The sequence below is a fragment of the Trachinotus anak genome, unplaced genomic scaffold (assembly GCF_046630095.1).
Source record: "Trachinotus anak isolate AG129_WGS33_773 ecotype Australia unplaced genomic scaffold, CSIRO_AGI_Tana_v1 ptg000005l, whole genome shotgun sequence".
In the NCBI taxonomy this organism is placed as follows: Eukaryota; Metazoa; Chordata; class Actinopteri; order Carangiformes; family Carangidae; genus Trachinotus; species Trachinotus anak.
Window position 1 is genome coordinate 24,158,723 of NW_027273856.1, and position 24,821 is coordinate 24,183,543.

Here is a 24,821-nt window from a genome sequence, read left to right on the forward strand (position 1 = left end):
GTGATTCTCCAGATACAAGCAGGTCGTTGAATAGGATTTTTCAGTTGTCCATTTATCTGTCTTTCATATTATTATTACTGAGTTTTCATTTGGTGACTAAAAATGTGATTTTTTTTTTTAGATTTCATTTTAATAGGTAACTATTTTCCTTTTTTTTCCATGAATATTTTTTGTCATAGTTTTTTTTGAAGAAATGAATCCTGCACTGTAACACTGCAAAGGGCTGAGAAAACACATCACTGCAAAAAAAAAAAGAACCCCCCCCCCCAAAAAAACAAAAAACAATGATCCTAAGTTAATGTAAACACACTCCAGGTAGGAGTGACCAGAAACAGACAGCATGTATAGTTTTGATTCGATATATAGAGATAAAAATAGCCTTGTACATTCTGGTCAGACTCATGTCAGTCCAGTGGGGACAGTCAGGGAATGATAGAGGAAGCTGAGGTGATGCTGAGTCTGGTACTACATGGACTACAGTCAACTGAAAGCTAAGCTGCCACGTTGCTGGAAAGAGTGATGGCCTGGCAGAAGTGTTATTTGTCTTGTATTGCTGGGTGAGCCCTCACGTCCACTCAGGAAGAGATGAAAAAGGGACGGACGGTCTGTCTGGGAGAAGTGCTAGCAATGTGGTGGAGGACAATCTGTCACCAGCAGTCATCACTTAACCGAGCCCAGAGCTGCACCACTCACTCAATGAGAACCTCACCAGACTTAAATGGGAACGCTGGGCAGAGCCAGAAAGAGACATGATTAAAAATATGCATGAAATGAAATGAAATGAAATGCAAATCCTTCACTTTTTTTACTTTAGCATTGAGCTCAAAAAGCGTAAGACATAAGACACATGAACGACAAAGAACACCAAACATGCTTAACTACATTTGACTCTCATTCTACCTTTTTCACAAATATTTTCTGTCTTTTATCCCATGTTAACAACTGAGGTGCTTCACAGAATAACACACAAACACACTTCAGTTTCTAATAGGAGCTGGCATTGCACGTGGAGGTGGAGGGCGCGCAGAGGGGCTGCCCTGTCTCATGACACAATAAATGACTGTGATCCAGGTTCCAGCAAAAACAAGGACTGCTTTTCAATTCCACCTCTTTTACACGGATGAATGATGAACCCTGGGTAAGAGGTGCAGTGTTGTGGTATTAATATACATCAGAGGCCTGAGCGCCACACTAAATCAGGAGCCCCAGTGCATTTGTTATTCTAATGACAAGCAATAGCCACATTCTGCTTGTGTGGAGGTGGGAGATCCTAAAATGTGAGAAGACTAAACTACAAAAGACTTTACTAAAAGTAAAAACAAGGAACGGTCTAAAGGAGGAATGACTTGGAGACTGAAGTGCAGTTTGACAAAAGTCTATTGGTCATTGTAGTTATTACTGTGTGGTGTTTGATTTGTCGAAGAGGGAGCTTTTTCCTTTAACTAGTACCAAGCTAACTAAAAATGAGAGCAGGACAGGTTATGGACCATGTAGCAAGCTGTAACACAATGTCATACTCATCTGCACAAATTTGAAAATAAAAATTAAAAATAAAACCCAGATAAAGTTCAAACAGGACAAGCCACTTTTCAAAATCACATCAAAGGCTATTTACTTCAAATCACTTTTATTCATCTCCGAGGTATTTTAACCAACAGCTGCTCATCTGACCCAATAGATCATAAATCAGCTTTGAGGAGAAGATCGAGTGAAAAGGAGAAGAGAAGACGGACGACTCTGGTGAACTCTGTGGATTGAATAATCAATACTGACAAAAATAAATGGCTTGACTATTTATCACAGTCTGTGGTCAGCGCTATAGCAGAATTCCTATAATGTATATTTCATACACTTTTATACTCATTGATTACCTGCCCTGTAGTTTGTAAATTACGTGTATATTGATCTGCTCATCATACAGTTGTGGCTTTTACTGTCGCCCATTTGTGTCACTGATAAAGAGATCAGGACTATGAACAGTTGGATAAATCTTGAGCCATTTTCTGCTATTATCACAAAATATTATCACATACAATACTGATTTATACAGTGTCTATCCTGTAACATCTTAATTTCTTGTGTAGATTATTATCAGTAGCGCCTTTTCATTAGAAAAATAGGTTGTCTCTTGTGAAAGGCATTTAGGAGGTTGGCAGATTGCAGAAAGAATTTCATTATTTACAAGGTAAACTGACAGAGAATCAAGATTATTGCAGACATTAATGGAATATTAGGCTTTATCATACCTGTACTTTAGTATAGGTTGTCCATAAATCTGTACTGACTAAAAATGACACTCAGCGAAACAAGGAGAAGTGCACCATCACAAGGTGGTTCCTGCACCTGAAGTCAACCATATTGATTAAAAGTGATAAATCAAACATGAAAAAAGAGGAATACCGGCAGCAATCAGAACTGCCATTTATTCTCATTATCTAAGCTTATGTGTATATTCCATGGGGAGATTGGAGTCAAAAGATGAACAGGAGTGTCCCTGTGAATCTGAACACATTACAGAGAGAGAAGAGAGGTGGGAGGGAAAGAGGCGAGGTTTGGATCAATGGCGCCAGATCAATGATCAATAGGCCCCTCACACCAATACACTTCCTGCTGACGCTCAGAGCTCTGGTTACACAGATGAAAATGGGTGGGCAGGGCCAGAGTGTGACGGTGATTTATGTTTGCAGAGCAGATGTGTTATTTTGGAGACTGTCTGATAGAGATGCCTGAATGTCACTGCCTGGACTCAGAGACTGAGGGAGTGTTTTAACATTAACACCAGTGGGCTGGTGCTGGTCTGCAGGTCACCATAAGAACATAGTGCAAATCATGATTTCCAGAAAGGGAAATAAACACATAAGGATATGAAGGAGTAGGTTTTAGCAGTGTTTGAGAGATAGTTTCTTTTTAAATAACTTAACGAGGCATAGAAACACACAGTGTGGCTCAATGTGGAACAAAGGAAATCTATCATCCAAAATCCAACACAACTCATCACTTCAGTGTAAAATTGGGCATCAGAGAGGTTGAATATCTGATGAAGAGGAGGTACTACTTACAGGCTCTGGTCTATCTCACAAGTAATGGCAAAGTAATTTAATATTTCAGCCAAAGTGCCAACAGACACTGTACTCACTGAAAAGGATTCGGTAACTGGAAGAGGGAGATAGCAAAAAAGATCAAAATCAATACCACATTGGCCGGGCAACCAAGAACAAGGCAATAGATCATTTCCCTGCAGTAACTTGGATGATTTTTTCTCATTATAAATTATAAATATACCATAGTGTCTTGATCACAGTTTATGTTAATAGAATTTCTCCACTGTAGAGGCTTTTTTTCTTGGAAGAAATGAAAATGTAGCTGCATTATAAAAAAAAGATTTAACATGAAAATGCCAAAACAAAACAATCTGAATTAATCTGAAACCAAAGATTTTTCTTATGAGAGATAGAATTACTGTCTTGTGGTTGTATGCCTCTGCCAACCAGTGTGAATTCTCAAGTAGTCAAACACGGCCAAAACGTGTTTTGTGAGGTCACAGTAACCTTTGACCTTTGACCACCAAATTATAATCAGTTCATCTCTGAGTCCAAGTGAATGTTTGTGCCAAATATGAAGAAATTCCCTCAAGGCGTTAATGAGATATCATGTTCACAAGGACAAAAACATGTTTTGTGAGGTCACAGTGACCTTGTCCTTTGACCTTTGACCACCAAATTCTAATCAGCTCATCCTTAAGTCCAAGTGAATATTTTTGCCAGATGTAATGAAATTCCCTCTCAGCGTTCCTGATATATCATTTTCACAGGAATGTGAGGTCACCGTGACCTTGATCTCTGACCTCTGACCACTAAATTCTAATCAGTTCATCCTTGAGTCCAAGTGAACATTAGCACCAAATTTGAAGAAAATCCCTCAAGGTCTTACTGAGATATTGTGTTCATGAGAATGGGATGGATGGACAAACTGAAAACACAATGCCTCTGGCTCTGGCTGTCACAACCGTGGAGGCATAATAAAACATTGAAAATCAGATGGGGATATAAGTAAGTTCAACAAAAAAAGTTGCCTCATCCATTTTTAGTTGTTATGAGCTGTACATTTGACAGGACCATCGAGGGCCAAAAGCCACCCAAATATGCTCCAAAACAAATGGCGTCTCACTGTCTCATTTTATGACTATGTTAATTGATCATTTGATGGGTGAAGATGGGTTAAACTAAACTTTTTTGTTCTGTAATGATAAAACAAAAACAAAACCATCTGTGTTTTGCAGCTGTGATTTTATTTGTCACACACTGACACCTCATGTCCCTCAGAACAAAGCTTCTGTTTCTGGTTTACAAGGTTAAACTAACAGAGAATGACATTGACAAAACTCACATCACACCATCAAATACTTGTCACAATAGTGCAGACCTACAGTATATTGCTGTGCACATACACAGAGGTGAAGACGAATCACATGTGCACACACACAGACACACAAATGAGAGCCTTGTTTCAACCTGTCAGTCACCCATGCCTCTCACAGCCAAGGTCTAGTGACAACTGTTAAATCAGAGCATGCCTTCATCCCCTCCATGGCTAATGCTGTTAACTGTAGAGCAGCATCTCAGCTAACACATTCTGGGTAACTCTAATTACCCTCGGATGAGTCCAGCTCCTCCTTCAGCCCACATGGTGCCCAACTCCACACTGTGGTGGGAGGACAGGCAAGAGGAGACCACACAGCATCACTGAATGGTTTCTCTTTCTTGTCAATTTCACATTTAAGTGCTGAACTCTCCTCCTGAGCTCCAGTAGATGTCTCTAACCTCTGCGCTGTATTGAGCTCCATCTTGTTACAGATCCCCCCCTCCCCCCGCCCCCTCCTCCAGATCCCACCTTAAGTTACCCCTTGCAACTGTGTCCACCCGACTCTTAGCCGTGGTAAATTGGGTTAACGCTCACTAAGTGTCCCATCGTTAGCGTTGTTAATTGACTACTGCGTGTGATAATTAACAGGGAGCAGACTGCCTACCTCGCTAATCTTATTTAGGTCATTTGCATTTAAAATGGTTTTGGTCTCTGGCAAGCTGAAAAAAAAACCCCCAAAAAAACACACGCTCTTGGAAATCATGCTTGATGGACGAGTCAGTACAGCCACTTAACATAAAAGCCTGTGAAATTGTGGTTGATGAATTTAGTGTTTTTGAGCTACTTTCTACATAGAAATGAGAGGCATAGTTTTAACATAACAGAAAAGAAATAAGCAAAAAAAAAAAAGAAATAAAGAAAAGAAATAAGCAAAAACTTCAAGATGATTTAAGTACTAGAGCGAAACAAAAACTTTATTTGAAGTTCTGTAAACCAGAACAGCATCACTGTGTTTACCAAAGACATCCTGTCCCATAAATGTTCCCATCACATCCCATTTCTCTTACTAACTAATGCTGTGTACTCTTAATGTATGAAGGTTGATTTTGTTGTCATGCTGTGATACCTCCGGATGAATGTTTCCTTTGTTGAAGCACCTTCTGTCCTATTTTGGCAATGACATGAGCGCTCGGTAGCTACAGGGGAGACACACGGCTGAGCACTCCTCCTGATTCACACAAGCATTAACACAGCACATTAGCTCGGTGGAGTATTGGGAATGAAAGATGGGCTAACACCGCTGCCCCAGGCAAAGTGAAGACGTACACTAAAGGCAGCTGCCATCTATTATGGATAGCCAGTACCGACCCCCACTGTTGGTGTTATGGGGGTGACAGTGCTGTCCTTGCCGAGGCGCTGACCTTCTTTGGTGGGGAGAGGGCGTTGGGCAGATTAAAAGTGGACTGGCTCACCGTGCAGTCCAGGCGTGCCCCTGATGTTCTGCCCAGATGGTAACCACACACACACTTGAGCACACACAAGTAAATACGTGCACACACGCACACACGTACACACACACACTCGCATTCTGCTGCATCCTGGGAGGGCAGATGTGGAGTTTCGAACACAGCCGTTCCTCAGGGTGCTCAGGCTTCAGAGTTTATACACTCTACGTCTACATTTTTCCCCACACACTCACAGAGCAGCACACAGGCACGCACACACCACATGCAGCCCTCAGAGGTCTAACCAACCCTCACCTCCTCCACTCTCCTTCTGAGTGTTTCTCCATCACTTAATTCTGGCTGTATGTATGTGAATCATCCATCACTCACTCAATCAGTCCATTGAATTTCATTTAGTGCGGTGTTACACAGGGCATGTGATTGATTCACTGGTACCTTTTCACTGAAGCTTGAATGACACACAATGCTGGTTTGTAGACGCTTGCTCGCTCGCTCCCTCGCGCGCACACACACACACACACACACAGACACACACACACATACACACCACTTGCATATACACTGCTGCACTGGGTCTCCATTGCCAGGGGGGAGAGTTGGGTGCCCATGCTGCCAAAGAAGACCCCTCTGAGACTTACTCAAGGTCGCCATGTCCAGCTGGCTGTGCCAACATCTGTTCAAAATGGCCTCAAGACTGGCATGAGAGAGGCCCGTCTACGCTGCTTGACCTTGGATCAATGGCCACATTTGGAAAAATAAATGTTAACACAGTTACTGCCAGCTGATGTTGTATGAAGTCTGACCATGGCAAACAAAACTTCTCCCACTGATAACAAATATGTAATCATCTATAATCAAAGTAGACTCAACCAATTGGTAGGCACTTAAGACTGAGTTGGGAAAATTAGTCAATTCATAATTCATGAATTCATAGAGAGCTATTCCAAAACAAATCAAAGGTGCATGCAGTCATATAACAAATCAAACTTTAAAAAACAAAATGAGAAAATGAGGAAATACAATAAAGACAACAGCAATTACATTTTAAGACCAACACAAATGCTTAAAAGAAGCGTTAATTGACATTAATAGAAATAGATTTAGCAAGACTTGGTTTTTATTAGTAGGGTCAAAAGAATTGTGACTATTGGCAGACCTCAGCATGTGGGGGGATGGTAGTTCAGACATGTACACTGGAGTGAGACTACTGATTGTTGGTGACAGGTTATATGTTACGTCTTAAGTTAACTCTATCAGAAGCTAGTAGAAACCGTGGCTATCTTCTCTCTTCTCAAGCACCTGTTAAAAGTTAGCTGTTGTATTTTCTACAAAGTCTGTGAGTTGTGCAATTGATTGCAAAGTAAAGAGAGTTTCAGCAGTTCAAACAAGAAATATGAAGGCATGGACACCATTTTTCAAACATCAAACATTTTGAGAAATCAACATTTTGTTTCATAGCAGGACAGAACTACTCTATTTTTCTCTTGACAAAAAACCTGATATTTGGAACAGGTTACATATTTTGTAAGAGACATCTAAGTTCTTTGTGACTTGGGTTGAAGCAAGTATGAGCATTAAGTGCATGTAGGTGGCCAACACCCTCTGCCAGAGAGACAGAGGGAAAGGACAGCAGGTATACTGTAGGTGTGTATAATGGAAGAGAATTAATATTATAAAATGTATGCTGTAGGAATGCCTTCAGCTGATGCAGTAAGCAAGAAGATTAAATTAAATACTTGAACACATGTCTAAGACATTGTTCAATTGAGTCAAATCCAGTTGTTCCTCTAATTTGAACATAGAAAAACAAATCCAATGAATTAAGAGCTTTGAATCAAAGATAAGAGTAATGATTTCATATTACCACGATAAAAGAAAATAATTTCTTTTCATGTCTACTAAGCTTCTGAAAAAAATAACAACTTATTTCATAACCAAAACTGATTCTGCTCCAAAAGGTCTCTTTAAAACTGACAGTACTTTCATGCCTCATGCATGTAATTTTAGTGGATGTCGGATTTCACAGTGATTCGTTCAAATGAAATCATCAACTGTACTTTTTCATCTCTCTTCCCATTTCAGGACGACAGCGAGTTTCTGGACGGTAAATGACATTTATTCATGGCTGCATCAGTAAGTGTAGTGTTAGTGGACAGAAAAATGATTGACCGCTACCAACGCTTTCCCTGTTTTAATTCTTCATGGAGGTTGTTCTCTGCCAGCAAGCCTATCGATTTTTCTATCAAATACGAAAACAGGCATTGTGGAGAGGCCGCAGAGGTCAGTGTGAATTAGAGCAGAGGTGTGTCAGTGTGTTTGTGTGTATCTGTGTGTGTGTGTGTGTATGTGTGTGTGTGTGTGTGTATGAGGACACCCCCTCCTCCTCCCCTACATCCCCATTGTCACTCCCCAAAGGCCTCTCTGTTAAATTGGCTGACAGATAATAAGATCATACAGGAGAGTAAAGACACGGAGACCTTTGTCCCACAATCCAACAGTCTTATTTCTGGTAAAGCTCCTGTTGTGCATCACAAACAACATACAGCGTTACAGCATGGGCACATCTAAGAAGAAATAAATTCAGCTGAGCTTTGGTTGAGAATTTTTCGGGGGATGAATTTAAATTCTCTTGATGTATCTTGGATGAAACATTGAGATTAGACTTTCTTCTTTTGAACTAACACAAATTTAAGCATTTTGCAATTCACTGTGGTAAAAACTATTTTGTCAAAGCCTGACAGTTACATTTCACAAATATAAATTGTAATATTAAATGATCAAGCCATGTTTCATGTCTGCCTTCACTTCATTTTTTATGACCATTTTACAACAAACACCATTTGACCTTGTGCATATTTATGGGATCATAACTTTGATTCTATAAATCATTATAGAAACAACTGACTGATGTGATCGTATGGCTAATGTACACACAGTATGCTATATCAGCACAGGGTAAAATTTTTACTACTTCAGCTGAATTTTTTGATTTGCATTGACCAATGTAAGGTTGCAACAGGAAGTTTGGGCATTTCTAATATTTTAAAAAGTAGGACTGGATAAAATTGTTAAAATGATCCAATAATGATTCTGATCCTTGCATTTGGGCCTTTTGTCAGTAAACATCTGCACTAAATGTTATGGGTAGGTGATGGCTATTTGTTCTAAGTGGTTCAGTTAGTGCTGCATGATGTGTTAAATGTCTACTTTATGGCAAGTTATTATAAAGTATTAAGTTAAAAATCTGTGCAGATTATATCTGGTTATATGAGCCACCCTGAGCTACGACATACTATGACATGAATAATTAGTCTGTGTGGTTTTCAGGATGGTTCTTACTCAGGATTGTTAACTGACTCTGGTTATCTCGGTTTGTGCTTGTCGAGACGATATTTGAATCCATGGAAGTCAACAGAACAGGTTGTGGATTCTCCTTCATTCAGTCTGTCCCTGCAGGGGATCTAACACTAGCTAACAGCTGTCGACAGATATCAGGCTGATGTCTTGTTAACACAAACAGCGCAGATGAGTTAGTGAGCAGACTTTCAGTTTCTGCCCTGTCTGTGCTCAAAGTTATCATTAAAGTGGATTTCTGGACTTTGCAGCATCTGATACTGACAGTCCATGTGTAGCTGTATGAGATATCATTTATTTTTAAATTATGCATCATGATGACGCCCTTGTAACTGGTGCAGGTTTTTATTATTCTTGCTCCACTGTTTTGCACATGTACAGTAGACCTAAAAATGTGGATGTATCATGTTTTAGTTGTTTTGCAAGTACCAAGAATAATAAATCCTTGGTCCACAGTTTTATGACTGGGAAATGTGTTTACAGTTCAGCCTGTAGTATGAGAAGCTGTCTTTGCTGATTATTTATTAAATTTACTACTATAATATTTTAAATACATACATACATGTATATGCATGCATAATGTGTGAATATGTGTGTATGAGGGTATATTAGTGTGAGTGCATTTGAGTATGTAGGTACAGTGGAGGACCTCTTTCCCATTCACTTGAATGAGAAGGTTTGAAGCTTTCCTGAGAGTATCACCCAAACAACGTCAAATTTGACACTAAACTTCCCAGGGTCCTGAGTGGAGCAATACACCTGCTGTGACATAGTGTGTCCCCTGGAAATGCTTCAGTAGATGCATTGTTTTTGCACAAAAGCTCCTGCAAGCATTTAAACAACGTCACAATCAATGAAGTCAAAGCCCCATTCAGTGTTTTTATATAAACCTTACAATTTGCAACATACAATAGCAATGCACTGTGTGTGGTCAGTCAGTTTTCTTTGTTACATCACAGTCAACACTGACCTTCCTTGGGTCCTAAGTGATACACCTGAAGTCGATAGGATGAGCGTTGTTATTGTTGGGAAAATTGAAAGACAGACAGACAGATGGAGATTCCTCCATTTATAGTTAGATGTGTATGCAGGTAGTAACGTATGCGCATGCCTGTATGTATTATATAGGCATGTATATATGTATATGCATGTATGTGCAAGTGAAGTATTCAGTTTTGGTTTGGACAATTTTGCACTTAGCACAATTTAATGTGTTCACTAGTTGAATGTAGAAGATTTTTTTTTATTGGAAACTGCTAACCACATGGGGAATATGATACATTCAAAAATAAGATGTAAAAAATTGTCTATTCATGCTCTTTTCTCTATAGATAATGCTTGAAGTATCAACATTAAAATGCAGTAAAGGGATGAATAAAGGGATGAAGGAAAGCTTTACCATTTTTCTTTTGTTTTGACACTGGACACTCAGTGCAGACACCAAGTGTTAAAAAGCTAGTGTGGAAAAAATGTGACATGTAAACATCATTTTCAAATGTGTCTGCGTCAGTCAAATTGTACCAGTATAACTCTTCGCGCTCATCTGTTTGTGGTCTTAGTATTTAATATAGCACTAGCTGCTGCTGCTGTTTCTCATTATCTTTAAACCTCTTTACTAAAATCCCAAATGGGCCAATTCTATTCAACCACTATCTGCTTTACATTTATCTATAGTATTCATATTAAAATGTGCAGCTCTCCCTTTTCCCACAACATCCCTTAATACATCCCCATAGCGTGTCCTCAGGCCTTCTGCCCCAAGGGCTCATGGGATACGAATACTCCCTGGGGCTGCTGTTTTCACAACCTGTGAGAGAAGCACTCGAGAGAGAAGGAGAGAGAACAGCAGAGAGGCGGCAGCAGCGTTTCTCTGTTTGCTTGATGTCACTATAATGGAAATATGCATAAGTGAGAAAAGGCATAGTGGGCCTTTGGGGCCCAAGAAGTACAAATATTTTAATAACAAACACTTTCAGTGTTTGCCTCCTGTAACGGCACCTGGGTATTATTTCACATTGAATGTAGTCAGTCAGTGCCAAATTCTGTATGCATAAAGATATAGATGTTTTCCTCTTTTACTGGAAGTGATTTTCATGCTGTGGAAAGTTTTCCTGGTGATATGTCCTTTGGAGAACTGTCATTAATCAAAAGTCAAAGTCACCTCAGATCTCACATTAGAATAGACCAGTTTAGCTACGGCTGAAATTGCAGCTGACCCCTCTTGCCCTGAGCACTTATTCAAAATCAGCAACACGGCCATAGGGGGCTAAAACAACTAAATTGAGTAGGGTTGCAAGAAGCTAGTAAGAGTACTGGGGGAAAATACCCAATAAAGCAATGCCAACTGGCAATCTCAAGGGTTTCTTTGAGCTTTCTAATGTCCTGATGGGTGACTTATAGCTTTGTATATGCTATAAATGTAAATGACAAAGGGGTTATACTGTAGAGAGTAAGGAAAAATGAACAAAAATGGTGGTGTTCGTGCCAAAACAGTAACCTATGTCCAGTCCAAAGGATGCCTGTGGTCAGAAATAGACCTGAAAAGCATCTGACAAAGTTGGCAACCTCCAGCTTCACAAGGTGAACAGCTAACCCAAAACCAAACTACAACAATTACAGAAGGAAGGAAGGAAGTAAAGGCTTCTGAAACGTTTGATACCCACCAACACATTAAAAAATATGACCTCATTATTTGTATTAGAGAACACTGTTAACCAAAACTTCTTTTAACAGCCACAGTGTCTCCATGATGTATGAAACAGATGTGCTGGTGGTTTTACAAATAGCAGACGAATACATACATACTGTAGATAAATGGGGAAAAAGTTTCACTGCACCGAGTATAACAGAGTATTTGCAGGTTTGTATTTTCTTTTCATTTTTTGTTAAACTCATCTTGAATCTTTTTGAAGTTTTGCTGTTATTGCATTTAAATTTCTTCCACTCTCAACAATTGGAAAAAAACACATTCCCAGAGAATTAAAGGCCCTTAGTATTAATGAACATTTGTGTCCATATTCAGTGTATCAGAGATTGGGAAAAAGGAAAGGAAATACATGAAAAGGCTCAGTTGAACAAGTTAGACTCCCTTCTCAGATTTTCATAATGAGCTGTCAGTCATTTCTCAGTGCACAACAACTTTCATCTGCCCTGATTCCTCCCAACCTCCCCCATTTATCACTCCTTTCTCTCTTCTGCAACGCGCTCCTCTGACGCCCCGTGTCGTTTATCACGTCCGGTGGAATAGAGTTTCTCCAGCTGTCAATTTAGGAAATGGAGTGACGAGCGAGACCCCAGGGACCCTGCACTAATCTCAGACTGCAATGTTACGGAAAATGATGAACATCTCCAGTGGCCAGTTACACTGGCATCTGTGGGAGCATGTGTAAATCAATTACCTGTCCTCACCCAAAATTCATCATGTCAGTAGACAAACAACTAATCAAACGCTGCAGCAGGGCAAAAGTCAGCTCAGTGGTTATCTCGTGTACTCTTGTGTCAACACGATCACACATAGTTGCACTTTTATCACCTGTATAGGGCATTTCATTTATCCTAAAATTATACCTTAAGGTTGGAAAAATCTACTCCACTCTGCTCTGCTTTAGTCAACTGCTCTTTCATGTCGATAAGAGTATTCGATAAACTACTACCTGCTCCAGCGGTTTAACGGTCAGTGGAACTGTGTGCTGTCAGAGCCTGTGGTGAAAAATGCCAGTGTCACGCAGTCATGCATCCCATGGGGAACAGATCTCATAGTCGCTTACATGACAGGTGTGGCAGAAGAGCAGTGAGTGAGACCTCTGCTCATCACTCTGGTGACCGGTTAACACGGCAGCAGACAGTACACGATGCATGCTACCTCACCTCTGAATGCATAAACACCTCAGATCCACTGACCACAGGAATCCTGTTTTATGAAAACCTGCGCGTGGCGGACAATGGCTGAGTTTGTCTTTTCACTGTCTCCAAAAATGTTTATTATTGTTATATTTATTTTATGCATTTCAATATGATGCGCAAGTTTGCCTTTTGCATATTTCGTGGGGTTTTTTTGGTGTTTCTCTGAAAAAAATACTATGATTCTTCATGAAGTAGTTACCAGTTCCACAACAGTGGAGGATGTATGAAACAGTATTCTAATGGCCATAGTATAGCAGTTATTCCATTGGCCGGCCACTTGTAATCACCCTTGTGGTTTAAAAGGTCGAGGGGTCAGGGGTTATGGGAGATAAGGACCCTCGGGACTGTCATAAAACACTTGTGACACTTCAGCCCTCGTTTGTCATGCCAGAGCTCGATATCACACATTCATCTTGGTTAGGAAAGTCTTTTCCTTTAATAGACATCTTACGTCATAATCCTGCATTGTGGCCACAGCCTGTTCTCTCTGAGACCAGTTTACAGATTTTATTTTTTAACTTATTTTTAGAGCATGATGGTGGATTTTTGCACTGTGCAAAAGTGAAAAGGAATCCCTGACTTACTGTAGTTTCAGTCCAATGTTTATATGTCTGTGTCAAGAAAGATCCTATTCAATATCTACAGAAGCTCTACTTAAAATGATTTTTCCTCTCCATGTGTAACCATGACATAAGTTTGGGGTTTTCAAAGTCAAAACACACTTCCTCAGATTGGGTGGTAACAGCGACTGCTCGCCCTCGTCCACATCTGCATTGTATTTTCCAGAATTTGCAAGCGCAGAAAGGGACAATCAAACAGCCGACAAAACAAATGAGATTCCCTTACATTACACAACCATGTAATCACATTTCCCATGTTGTCTCTTTCCCTATATGCTGTGTCCTGACGAAAGTGGAGCCAGAAAGCTGGACCTGCATCAGGAGGGTCACAGTGCAACCTGGTGCAGGCCTCCCTCCGTTAGCTCTGCATACAGAGACGTTTTGCTCCCGCTGAGACATCTCATTTAGTGCATCTGCAAACAACATTACAGGTGGAAACGCTTTAGGAGATGTCTTGCAAACATTAATCCCATTTGTGTCCTAACCCATTTCAAATGTGCATTCCACTGCACTCTCATGAAATGAGAGAGATGCTGTGCCGATCAAATGGATGCAACACAAACATTTCCAAGGACTTCAGTGGACACACAAAGGAGATGTCATCACTAAGAGGATCTGCATTCAGTGAAAAGCAACTGATGGTGTTGAGCAATAAGAGGCTGATTTAATAATAGTATAGCATGCATTCTGTTGTACAAAGAAACAGGAAGTGACCACAGTGTAACCACATTGTGTCCAAAAATCTTAAAATGAAATAATAACAGCAGCAGGTGGTGACATAGATAGTTGTATCGCGCTTCTTAAATTACTTACAATAAATTGTTCCTATTAATTGAATAAATCTTAATTTCATATGTGTTTTGCAAATTCATGCTATTAATCTGTTAATCTGCACTAATCTATTAAAATTCAGCACCACAGCATTTTTAATTTTGTAATTTCATGTAGGAAAGTTTTGGGTTTTTTTTAAACTGTCTTTATGTGATGTAACATCACATCAACATCAAATTATTACAGTCATATGCACATCCCTCAGCAGGTGGTGGTTTGAGGATGATACCATGGATTAACACCAAAGAGCCCAGCACACTTCCTGCTCCAACCTGGTTTAACTGGAGATCATTTTGACTCCATTAGCAGCCACTACATGAGAACAAAACATTAGAGATGAATGAAAAAGTTCTTCTGCTTATAAAATCACCTGAACTGAGTTCTTAAATCCACATGTAATTGGTTAAATAATTAATGCACACAAAAATTTAAACTAAGATAAACTGTACAGATAGATATGTAAGCTATAGATACAGCATGGATAGCAGAGTGCATGAATAAATATTAAATGCTGCCAGTGGTTAAATACTACCCTCTAGTGGAAGTCAGAATATTGCTTGATGTCTAGTCATGACCTAACCAGAGGAAGCAGAGGCTGCATTTTATTACCTCATAATTGGGAACAGTTCTTAACAGGCTTTCTTGACATTCTTGTTATCCCAACCTCAATCAGATACAGTTCAGGACCAAGAGAATATGATCACATGCAAAAGATACTGATTTGCTCATATTTTCAGATTTGACTCATATGAGTTTGGTGAGATAAATGAAGAAACACACTGATGGAGGAACAGTCACATATCGAAATCTGCTGTGCTCAAAATGATGATCAACTTTTTGTGATACTAATTCTTGCTATACTAACTTGATAATTTTGTTCTGATCCACAAGACACAAGCTATAAATTCAGCTTCTCATACAATACAACAAACAACATGTTGCCAAGTCTGACTCACTCAAATGAGGATTGTTTGGAAATTATGATTAGTCGATCGATCACTTAGTCGGCAACTATTTTCATTTGATTCATTTTAGTCACTATTCAAGGAAATATATCAACATTACATAGCTCCAGTTTCCCAAATATGATGACTTGCTGTTTTTCTTTGTCTTATGTGATGGTAAATTGAACATGTTCAGCTTTTTGCCAATTGTTCCATGAATCAACAAAATAATCTGCAGATAAATCAATAATGAAAATAACCATTAGTTGCAGCCGTAAACACCTGTATTCTTCTTTTTCCTCACTGCTTTCTTCACAGTTTAACTTCCACATTACGAACTTAAACCACTATTAGCTGAATGACATACGCCACCCAATCTCCATCTCTCCTTGCTTTTAGCATTCTCCTCCTTGGTCACGTCCAATTAGCTATCCCCTAAACACTCTTTCTCATTAGGCAACCCATAATCCACTCATCGTGCCTTGATTTGGCAAATAAATCACACTCTGAGTTTTTTCATACTCTTTTCCCTCCCTCCCTTCCTCTACTGCTGTCTTTTTAAGCTCTGTCTCTCACTCAGCCTCGTTAACCCTGTCCAGAGTTTCTACGGTGACAATCTCCGCCAAGCCTCCTCATTGGACATGGCAGCCGGCAATTTGCATGCCAGACTATTTCTCTTCATCATTGGGCCTCTTTCTCGCTCTCTCTCATTCTCTGTCTCTCTCTCTCTCTCTCTCTCTCTCTCTCTCTCTCTTTCACTATGCTAGAAGAATAGAGAATAACTCAGCAACTGACGGCAGACGGCATGCACGTCCTTGTCCTACAAGGTTACGAATCCATTTCATCTGTGCAAGAGGGGAGTGAATTAAAATAAATGATGGCTGGACATTTATTGCATTCTGGGGGTGAAGGAGGGATTGGGGAGGAGAGGCACAAGTTGCAGAGTGAGACTTGTGTCTCATACTGAGTCAGAGTGGCAGACAGTTTGATATCAAGTGGCATACAGCACTGGCACAAAGAATGAAGACAATACGAAGACAATAAAATAATCGGCCACAGAGCTGAGTTTGAATCAGTGTGTCTCTGTGCAGACCACTCTTCAGTCTGAGCTGGTGCTCTGGGATCATACATGTCTTTACATGTCAGTGTGTGTCCAGTATTGGACATCATATGTCACTGGTCAGTGCCAGGGCAAGTCAAAGCTGACTTCATCGCATGTGCTTCGATTCTTCATATAATATAAGTAGTACATGTTAACTGCAATTATATCTTACTCGTGCGTGATATTGGTAATGCACTTAGAAATACATTCATACTTGTATAACAACCAGTTTTAGTTATTTGCAGGTTTAGAGCAGAGCTGCATATTTGTCGTGAAATATGTTGTAGGTTTTATAGAGAATATAGAACTATTTCGAATATGTCGTGGAGTTTTCTATCAGTAATAGAATTTTTTTTTGTCTTCATTTTTTGTCCTTTTAAAGTTTATTTTTTGCTTTCATATACAAGAGGAGTTGGTGAGAGTTGTTTGCTTAAGAAAGAATAAGAAACACATGTCAACTTAAGGCTTACATTAATGACAAAGCCCCCACAAAATGTCTAAATATAACAATGCTGAAGTAGAATCAATAAATCCTTAAGTGTTTCATTTTATCTTAAAGGCAAGAGTGGATCTTGAATCAGTGCATTTTCCCTGTGAAGCTTGATGAATGAAGCATGTAATTATTTATTCCTTTATAATACTTATTATCATTGGTGGCAATATTGCTGGTGAAGAAATGATATGTTTGCTTATACACACTCTCTGTTATCAATTGCCCACATGCCAGTCGGCTTTTGTTCAGCTTCTATTTTTTATATTCAGCATTATTTTATGTCTGCATCCTCATATTCATGAGCTGCAAACCTTCACCTGATGATCGCTCTATATAAATCTATAGTTGGTTCTATTGCTGAACCTCCAGTACCATCAATGTGGGGATGTCCTGAGTCTATTTTACCCACATTTAGTAGTCACAGTTTACAATATCTATAATTCATTATAAATTCAGCTCTATGGTGTTGTGAAAAGACAGGATAGTGTTTATAGACGTCACTGGAGAACCACTGTGCATCACTCCAAATTGCTCCTTGTTTCCGTCTGCGTGTTCCAGAAACACATCCTGGACCCAAAGGATCCCTAGCTAAGTGACTTTTTTCCTGTTGACCACAAAGCTATCAATATGTCTGCCTCTTGACACTGCCCTATCTCTCTCTGGACACGGAGGCCGGACTCTGAATGCTGACTACTGCTCACTGCACATCGCTCCTGGACCTCTTCCAGGACACTCTATTGTAATACAGTTATTTTTAGACAAGCCGACGCAAATAAATATTTATAGTTGTTTGCAGGTCAGGGGTCTGAATGAACCGCAGGGTGGATGGCAGTGAATAAACTACAGTATGTAACTACGTAAGCACGAATAAGGGTTCAGTGAAGCAGGACAGGAAAAAACTGATGGGTTTTGAACTGAGATATTTAAGGCTTGGCACTTGCTCATACTTAGAAACAGAAAAAAAAACTTGTGCCTAAGAATTATAATCTATGGAGCACAATTAAGGTTGAGAACACATCTATCAATACTAATACTCATGAGGCTTCAAAATAACTTAAGTGGAGAGCTTTCCGGTGCCTTACGTGGTTATTCATTGCAATGTGGTGTTAGATTTTTGCTCACTCTTTCCCTGAATGCAGCTTTCTCATTTTCCCTGACATCTGGATGCCTGTGATAATAGCCCTGACGCTGATCACTTTTACATTTAACTTCAGTGTGTCCGTGGAAATTATTACACTTGTCACTTCACTCCACTTCCTATCAAATTTATACTTTAGAGAGGGTATTTCTATGCAAAGAGACTGGAATGACCGAGACAAAGCCTTGGCCTGGGTGATGAAGGAGTAGCACAAGAGGGGAAAATTTAAGGTTTAAGGAAATGAAGAAATGCTGAAGGAGCCAAAATGGTGATTGAATGGTAACATTTTCCTGTGGTCTCCCCCCCTGACCAGAATTTGGACAGAATATGGGGGAATATTGTGTTTCTGTCATTGTTCGTCTAGCCTAACTTTGAGTCTAAATATAGGTTATGTAAGAAAGACTGAGGCCACACATGCACGTGTACATGCACAGAAACACACACAGACAAAATGCAGTATGAATACTGGTTGCTTTTTCTTTGTAATGATGAGGCTTCTGTTTTTAAATCACACTAATCTTTTTTGCCTTTCAAAACTAATTTAGATATTTCAGACAAACTGACTTAAATGCATCATTAGCGCAGTGACATGACCATTATATTAGTAGTTTGCTATTATTTTGATGTTTAAATTGACAGATCAGTATCAGTATATGGAAGAAAATTATCAGAAATACCAACTTAGACACAGTAAAAGACAGAATTACTTCTGTAATATTAATAATCCTCACTTCAACAATTTAATGTATATAAAAAGTATAAGGTATATCAAGTGTAGAGGATTCAAATGCAATGGAAATACAATATGTGTGAACATCAGATGTCTCTCCTGGAAAAAATCTTGAAAAGTTGAGTCTGTTCTGTTTCTTTCTTGGTTATTTATCATACAAGAGATTGTCGTCAGAGTGTGCAAGCGGTCAGACAACACAGAGAATACAAAGAAGTCAGTTTTAATTTCTGAAAGTAATGGTGTACACCTCCATCTCTGAGACCACATGTACCCATAATGGATCAGATTCCACCAGAACATTTTGTCCTGTGCCTTTCTCAATTTTCTGACTGTCTCAATAAAGAATCAAATAATAATATGGTGGACCGTCCAATCTGCTTTTCAAAACCACATCAATATTTGCCATTGCAGTGAAATGGCTCACAACAATTAGCCATCTCTAGCTTTAATGGACCGACAGCCCAAACAGGGGCACATTTTGACCTTCCTACCAACCACCCAACCAGGCGTCTGTCAGTCAAGGCCGCACAAATAACCGAGCTACTCAAACACTTGTCATCATCGCTCATCAGCATCTTGATTGTTGAGGAGGACAGTTCAGACGGAATATCCACATACATCCAACGGCCTCTGATGTGACAGCAAGGGTTTATGGGATGGCAACGCACGAGCCCCACCCGCTTCACCTTGACCCCACTGCCCCACTTCCATCGCCACCACTCCGCTCGTCTCAGGCTCTCCAGTCTGACCTCATCATCCCGGGGGCCTCTGGCCTCGCCTCTGACGGCTGAGTTATTACCATAATTACCCATGAGGCATTGCAGGGAGCGGCCACGTGGCAGAGGCCGCCCATGTTTAACAGAATATTTGGGTGTTTTATCGGCTTTAACTCAGCCCCTGGGGCAGGCGAGAGGGGGCCTGGATGATAAGAAAACCACTCATGTGGGAAATGAAGTGGACCATTTCACAGACGGAACTAAGAAGGGGATGAAATATATTGTTAAGGCAGCAGTGGCCAGTGCACATATGTCATATATTCTCTAAGACAAGGTGTAAATATGCTCATATATTCAGGCGGTGTCGAACAGAAGAACTGTCAGAGATGACTACTATCTAAAAATAGCAGATTAAACCTTATATAATGAAAAGAGTACTTTGATTGCATTGTGTCAACATCAGATATGTCATCTCCTGAGGTTCAATGCAGGTGGATTAAACAAATAATAGATATTATAGGCTTAAGTGGGTCAGGTTTTATTTTCCTTCTTTAATTCTTTTAAATCTTAATTATCTGCCGTCAGTCCAATGTATAAAGACCGTTTTTATATCGCTGTACATTTGTTCATTTTTATTAATAGATGTGTATGGGATCAAAAAACAATTTCTCTTAAAAAACAGTAGTTCAACATAGATTCAAAGTGAACACAGGGTCATGAAAAGGTATCTGGGAAAGACAATTAAATTCATCCAAAACTGAACTTTCCTTAAAGAAAAATATTTTTGTTTATTTAAACATATTTCAGAGGCAAGGTGTTTTTTTAATTATTATTATTTTTATAATTTCCAAATTTTTAAGAAAATGCTTTATAATCCATGTCTATACTGCCATGTCCAACAAGCCAGGAGGCCATGCATATTCATACAGTTAGAGTGAAAAGTACAGCCCATCCTGCCATACATGGGTCACAGGGGCCATTGGCCTCAGGCCAACTACACACTGAGAGACAAAGATTGTGTACAGTAAGTGCACACATCTATTGGTCTCCGTATTTATACTTAAAAGCTCAGTCAAACCCACACAGAGAAATACAGAAACACACAAACATTCACACACGCCCTCACCTGCTCAGAAAGGTCAACACATTAGCATTCCAATACATACAGTATTCAGACTTTCCTAGCGCAATATAGCTACCCATCAAACATGTCCAAGATGGCACTTAGCCGTGTGTGCCCGTGTCTTATTATGCAGACCCATCTGTGTGGGTTCAAAGGTCATGGCCAGGCCTGGCAGGGGCTACAGGTGAGCAGATGAGAACAGTAGGGGCTCGGTTTAATTTAGCTAAGCACTACAGGACGTGGTGCGCCCCCGTACCTGGGAAGGACAAGTTGAACTTTTCACACTGTGCCTCAGACTCATCATTTCAATAGGTGGAAAGTCGAGGAAAAATGAGTAATAGAGTCAAAAAAGCTTTTGACACAGAATCTGTGTTTCTTTGTGGTTGAGTTTTTTTTTTTTTGAGTGAGAGTTGTTCAAACAAAGACAGACAAGCACATAAACACACAAAACTACATTCACACAGGCCTCTGTCACAAGTCTTTGTTTTTACCTCCCTCTCTTTCTCGTTTTCCCTTTGACACACATCCAAGTACACAATACACACAGACATATTGAAAGAAGATGACTGTCAGCAGTGTGACTCTGTGTGTGTGTGTGTGTGTGTGTGTGTGTGTGTGTGTGTGTGTGTGTGTGTGTGTGTGTGTGTGCGTGCGTGCGTGAGTGCGTGCGTGCGTGTGTGTGTGTGTGTGTGTGGGGGTGTAAAATGGTGTGAGGGTGTGAGGGAGAAAATCCCTAATCTGGCATGGACCAGCTTCCTGTCTAGACTCTGCATGAGGAGGCCAGCACTAACCTGGCCAGTGCTGTGAGTGAGAGTGTGTGTGTGTGTGTGTGTGTGTGTGTGTGTGTGTTTGTGTATGTGTGTGTGTGTGAGACTGTGTGTGTGTGTGAATGCATACATGCACATTACCATAGTGTTGGTGTGCATCCTGCATCCTGCTAATGTATGTGTGTGTGCAAACCCACATTATCTCTGTGTCTTACTGTCTGTGCACACTATCAATGTTTTTGTCTAAAGCAGAGAACAGACATTAACCTCTGGCCTTCCATATCTACTGTCCAATGTCTGTTTTTAATTGGACAATTTCCAGTAAAGCTCCTTTTTGTTTTCTCTGTTATTTTGACACTTTCTCTGCCATGCGTGCCAATGCTGCCGCGATTCCAAAAGCTAATTTCCTCATTATCCAAGTTGCTGCGCTTACGGGAATACAGAGGTGGGAGAGGGGGGGTTAAAGTTGGAGGGAAGTGGAAAAAGGCCTGATGTGGTTTTCTCTGAAATTTCATACAGAAAATGAGGATGAGCTAGAAAAAGCTGAATGACTCTTTTTTCTTCATTATTCTATGGCATTCCTAAATTCAGCTGATCAGTAAATATAGTAGTGAACGTTTTAGCCCAAACAGCATGAAAACGACACTGAAAGTGCAGAAAGTTAGGTCACTGAAAAAGAATTCCTCGTGGTTTGGTAACATGATTAAACTGAGCTGAATCATAACTGGAATCGCTGACAGCCTCTTGCCATCCATCATTTGCACAAACCCTGCCATTAGTAATCACAACAAACATCACTGAGCACAGCGACTTTCTGCCGTCTTACTGACACTGAGTGCTAATCAAAAAATGCTAAGTGTGTTTAGCCTTAGCTTTGACAGTATTTGTCTGGAGTGTGAATCAACAACATGGGCGTTGCTATTTCATATTCATGCCGAGGCCCAATGACACCTTGTCCTCTGCTTTCCAAAAGGCCCTAACTCAGCAGATCGCCACCCCCTTAGACCCAGATGTAAAGTGAACAGTCTTCACCTTTGTGACATCAGACCGCCTCAATATGCCGTCTTATGGGAGCAAGCCGTCACAAGAGGCCTGCCAAAGACCACGGCCACGACCATGGCAGCCAAAAATCCAGGAAGAACAAATGACAAAGGTGATCTTTTTGGGAGGAAAAAGAAACAACTAAAAGTCAACATTTGGAGTGAAAAGTGGTTATTCAGCATTTTTTAAAACTCAATCAATACTTTTATATTTAAATAGGACCAAATGATGATGTATAACTTAAAGGGGCCTCGTGTACTGGTAAGAATGATCTTGTAGTTCAACCAGTTTCTGTATATCTTTGTCTTATTCCTCCCAGCAACCATGTTTTTGGCAAACGATCTCAGACCAAAGAAGCAGACAGACAAAGTGTCCAACTAACTGGTTAATTAAATCAAGCTACTGGTATGTTAAGACTGAGTAATGGTCCTCTGGATTTTGGTAGAAACCAAAACAGGAATAAAAGTAGAGTGGATATTGGACTTACATCCATTAGGTAAGCAGAAGCATGGCTCCAAAGAGTTTCTGATATCGCTCCATGTCTCATGCTGAGTACCTGCTTGCCAACACGCCATGTCACAGCTGTGTGTCTCTCAGCTGGTTTGAAGGTCTTCTGTCCCCTGGTGATCAAAAACAAATTTAAAAAGGATTTGTCTTTCATGGTAACTATAAAAACAAAGCTAGACAAGATTTAACGTGAAGCAAATGTCATTACATTACGTTCATTTAGCAGATTCTTTTCTCAAGTCTGAGTGATTTACAAGAAACGCATTGAATATCCACAGAAACAAGAGTGGGATGTCGTTAAAAAATGTAGGTGCTTCAGAGCTGTAGTACAAATGAGATTATGTAACTTTTGTTGTTGCCACAAGCAACAAGTAAGGGATAAATGTAAATGTTAAAATTTATTGCAACAGTAGCAAAAGTGGAGGAGAGTCATAAACTCAACAAAATGGCCTTTTAATGTTCGTCATAGGGAAACATCTAGCTAAAGTTTGCTACCATTGGCAAACATTTAACAGCTACTAGTCATATGAGACCAAGTACGGTTGTAGCAAGAAAATCCTGAGTGTGTGTTGTGCTCAGTGGTCACACTGGAGTGCAGGGTTTGACCGAGACTTGGAGGTAGGAGGAAACTTTTCACTTCACTGCCCTCTAGGTTTGCACCGGAGTGTTGCTGCAACAAGGATCCAGAAGAGGGAACAGAGAGGTGGGATTGTGTGGGAAAACAGAATCGCCAGAGATGTGGGAGAACAGAACCGCAGTCAGAATAAACTAAGTCTAAACCAGTCACAGCCTGATACACAACCTGGGCACACCTGTGAACGCAACAACACTGACATTTTTCCAGCGTTAATCATTGGAAGCCATTTGGAGCTGCCAACAAGCAAAGTTGCCCACTGCCTCAAATTTAACCACAACAAGGAGGTAAGCCTTTAACTCTGCTGCGTAATCAATTTAATCATTGTATTTATAGTACAGGAACAAGATGAAGACACACATCTCAGACATGACAATGACAAAGTGACAGACAAGCTTTTGCCACGTGATCTCACCTTAAGTCATCGTCTAGCCGCCGTGGTATTCCTTTCCTATGTACATGTATTAAGAAAACCGATGACTAACACAGATGGTGGACGAATCAAATGAGTCATTTGAGTTGTATGGCTATTACATATACACATCATCGTCTCCGCTGGTGTGGGTTTTAGGGGTCTCCTGTTAGCATTCCTACCCAACTGACTCCCCAAGTATGACTCATATGGCTTGTTACCCTCAGACAAAGCAGACTTTACTGTGCTGGCTTGTCAGTGTGCTGTAGTAGGGAAATCTGGCAGGATGCTGCTTAGTATTTGGGGTTTGTCTGACTCTGTCTAGCCAGTCTTAAGCAGTCTGACTATGTATGTGTGTGTGCATGTGGTCAGATGGTAAAGTCTGTCTACTCTATTGAACCTTTTAAGATTTTAAAAGCCAAAAAACTGTTTTATGTTTTATAAACACAGCAGTCTCCAATCACCATGCTGCTAGAGGAGGTTAAGCACTATGGTCGCAGTAACTACTCTGACAAGTACAGTCAGCAAGAATCTAACCTACATTACAGGAAAAAGAGGACATATTCCTCCATATGGCTACCAGCATGTGTTTTTGTTTTTATCCTTCGGACTGTAGCTGCATTCCTTTTCCGTGTGTCGCGCGAGACGGACAGATTGCCGGAGAGTGACTCACTAAAA

At 40.2% G+C, this 24,821-nt stretch overlaps 1 protein-coding gene across 2 annotated transcripts in view; it reads right to left on the reverse strand.

Annotated features, from left to right (window-relative positions):
- The window catches only part of LOC139622076 (steroid hormone receptor ERR2-like), an 89,931-nt gene that overhangs the window by 52,747 nt on the left and 12,363 nt on the right, over positions 1-24,821 (reverse strand). For both annotated transcript variants that reach the window (XM_071479186.1, XM_071479185.1), the window contains one exon: positions 23,078-23,210. In XM_071479186.1, coding sequence (XP_071335287.1) covers positions 23,078-23,079 — 2 coding nt within the window. In that variant the 5' untranslated portion in view covers positions 23,080-23,210. The remainder of the gene's footprint in view (positions 1-23,077; positions 23,211-24,821) is intronic.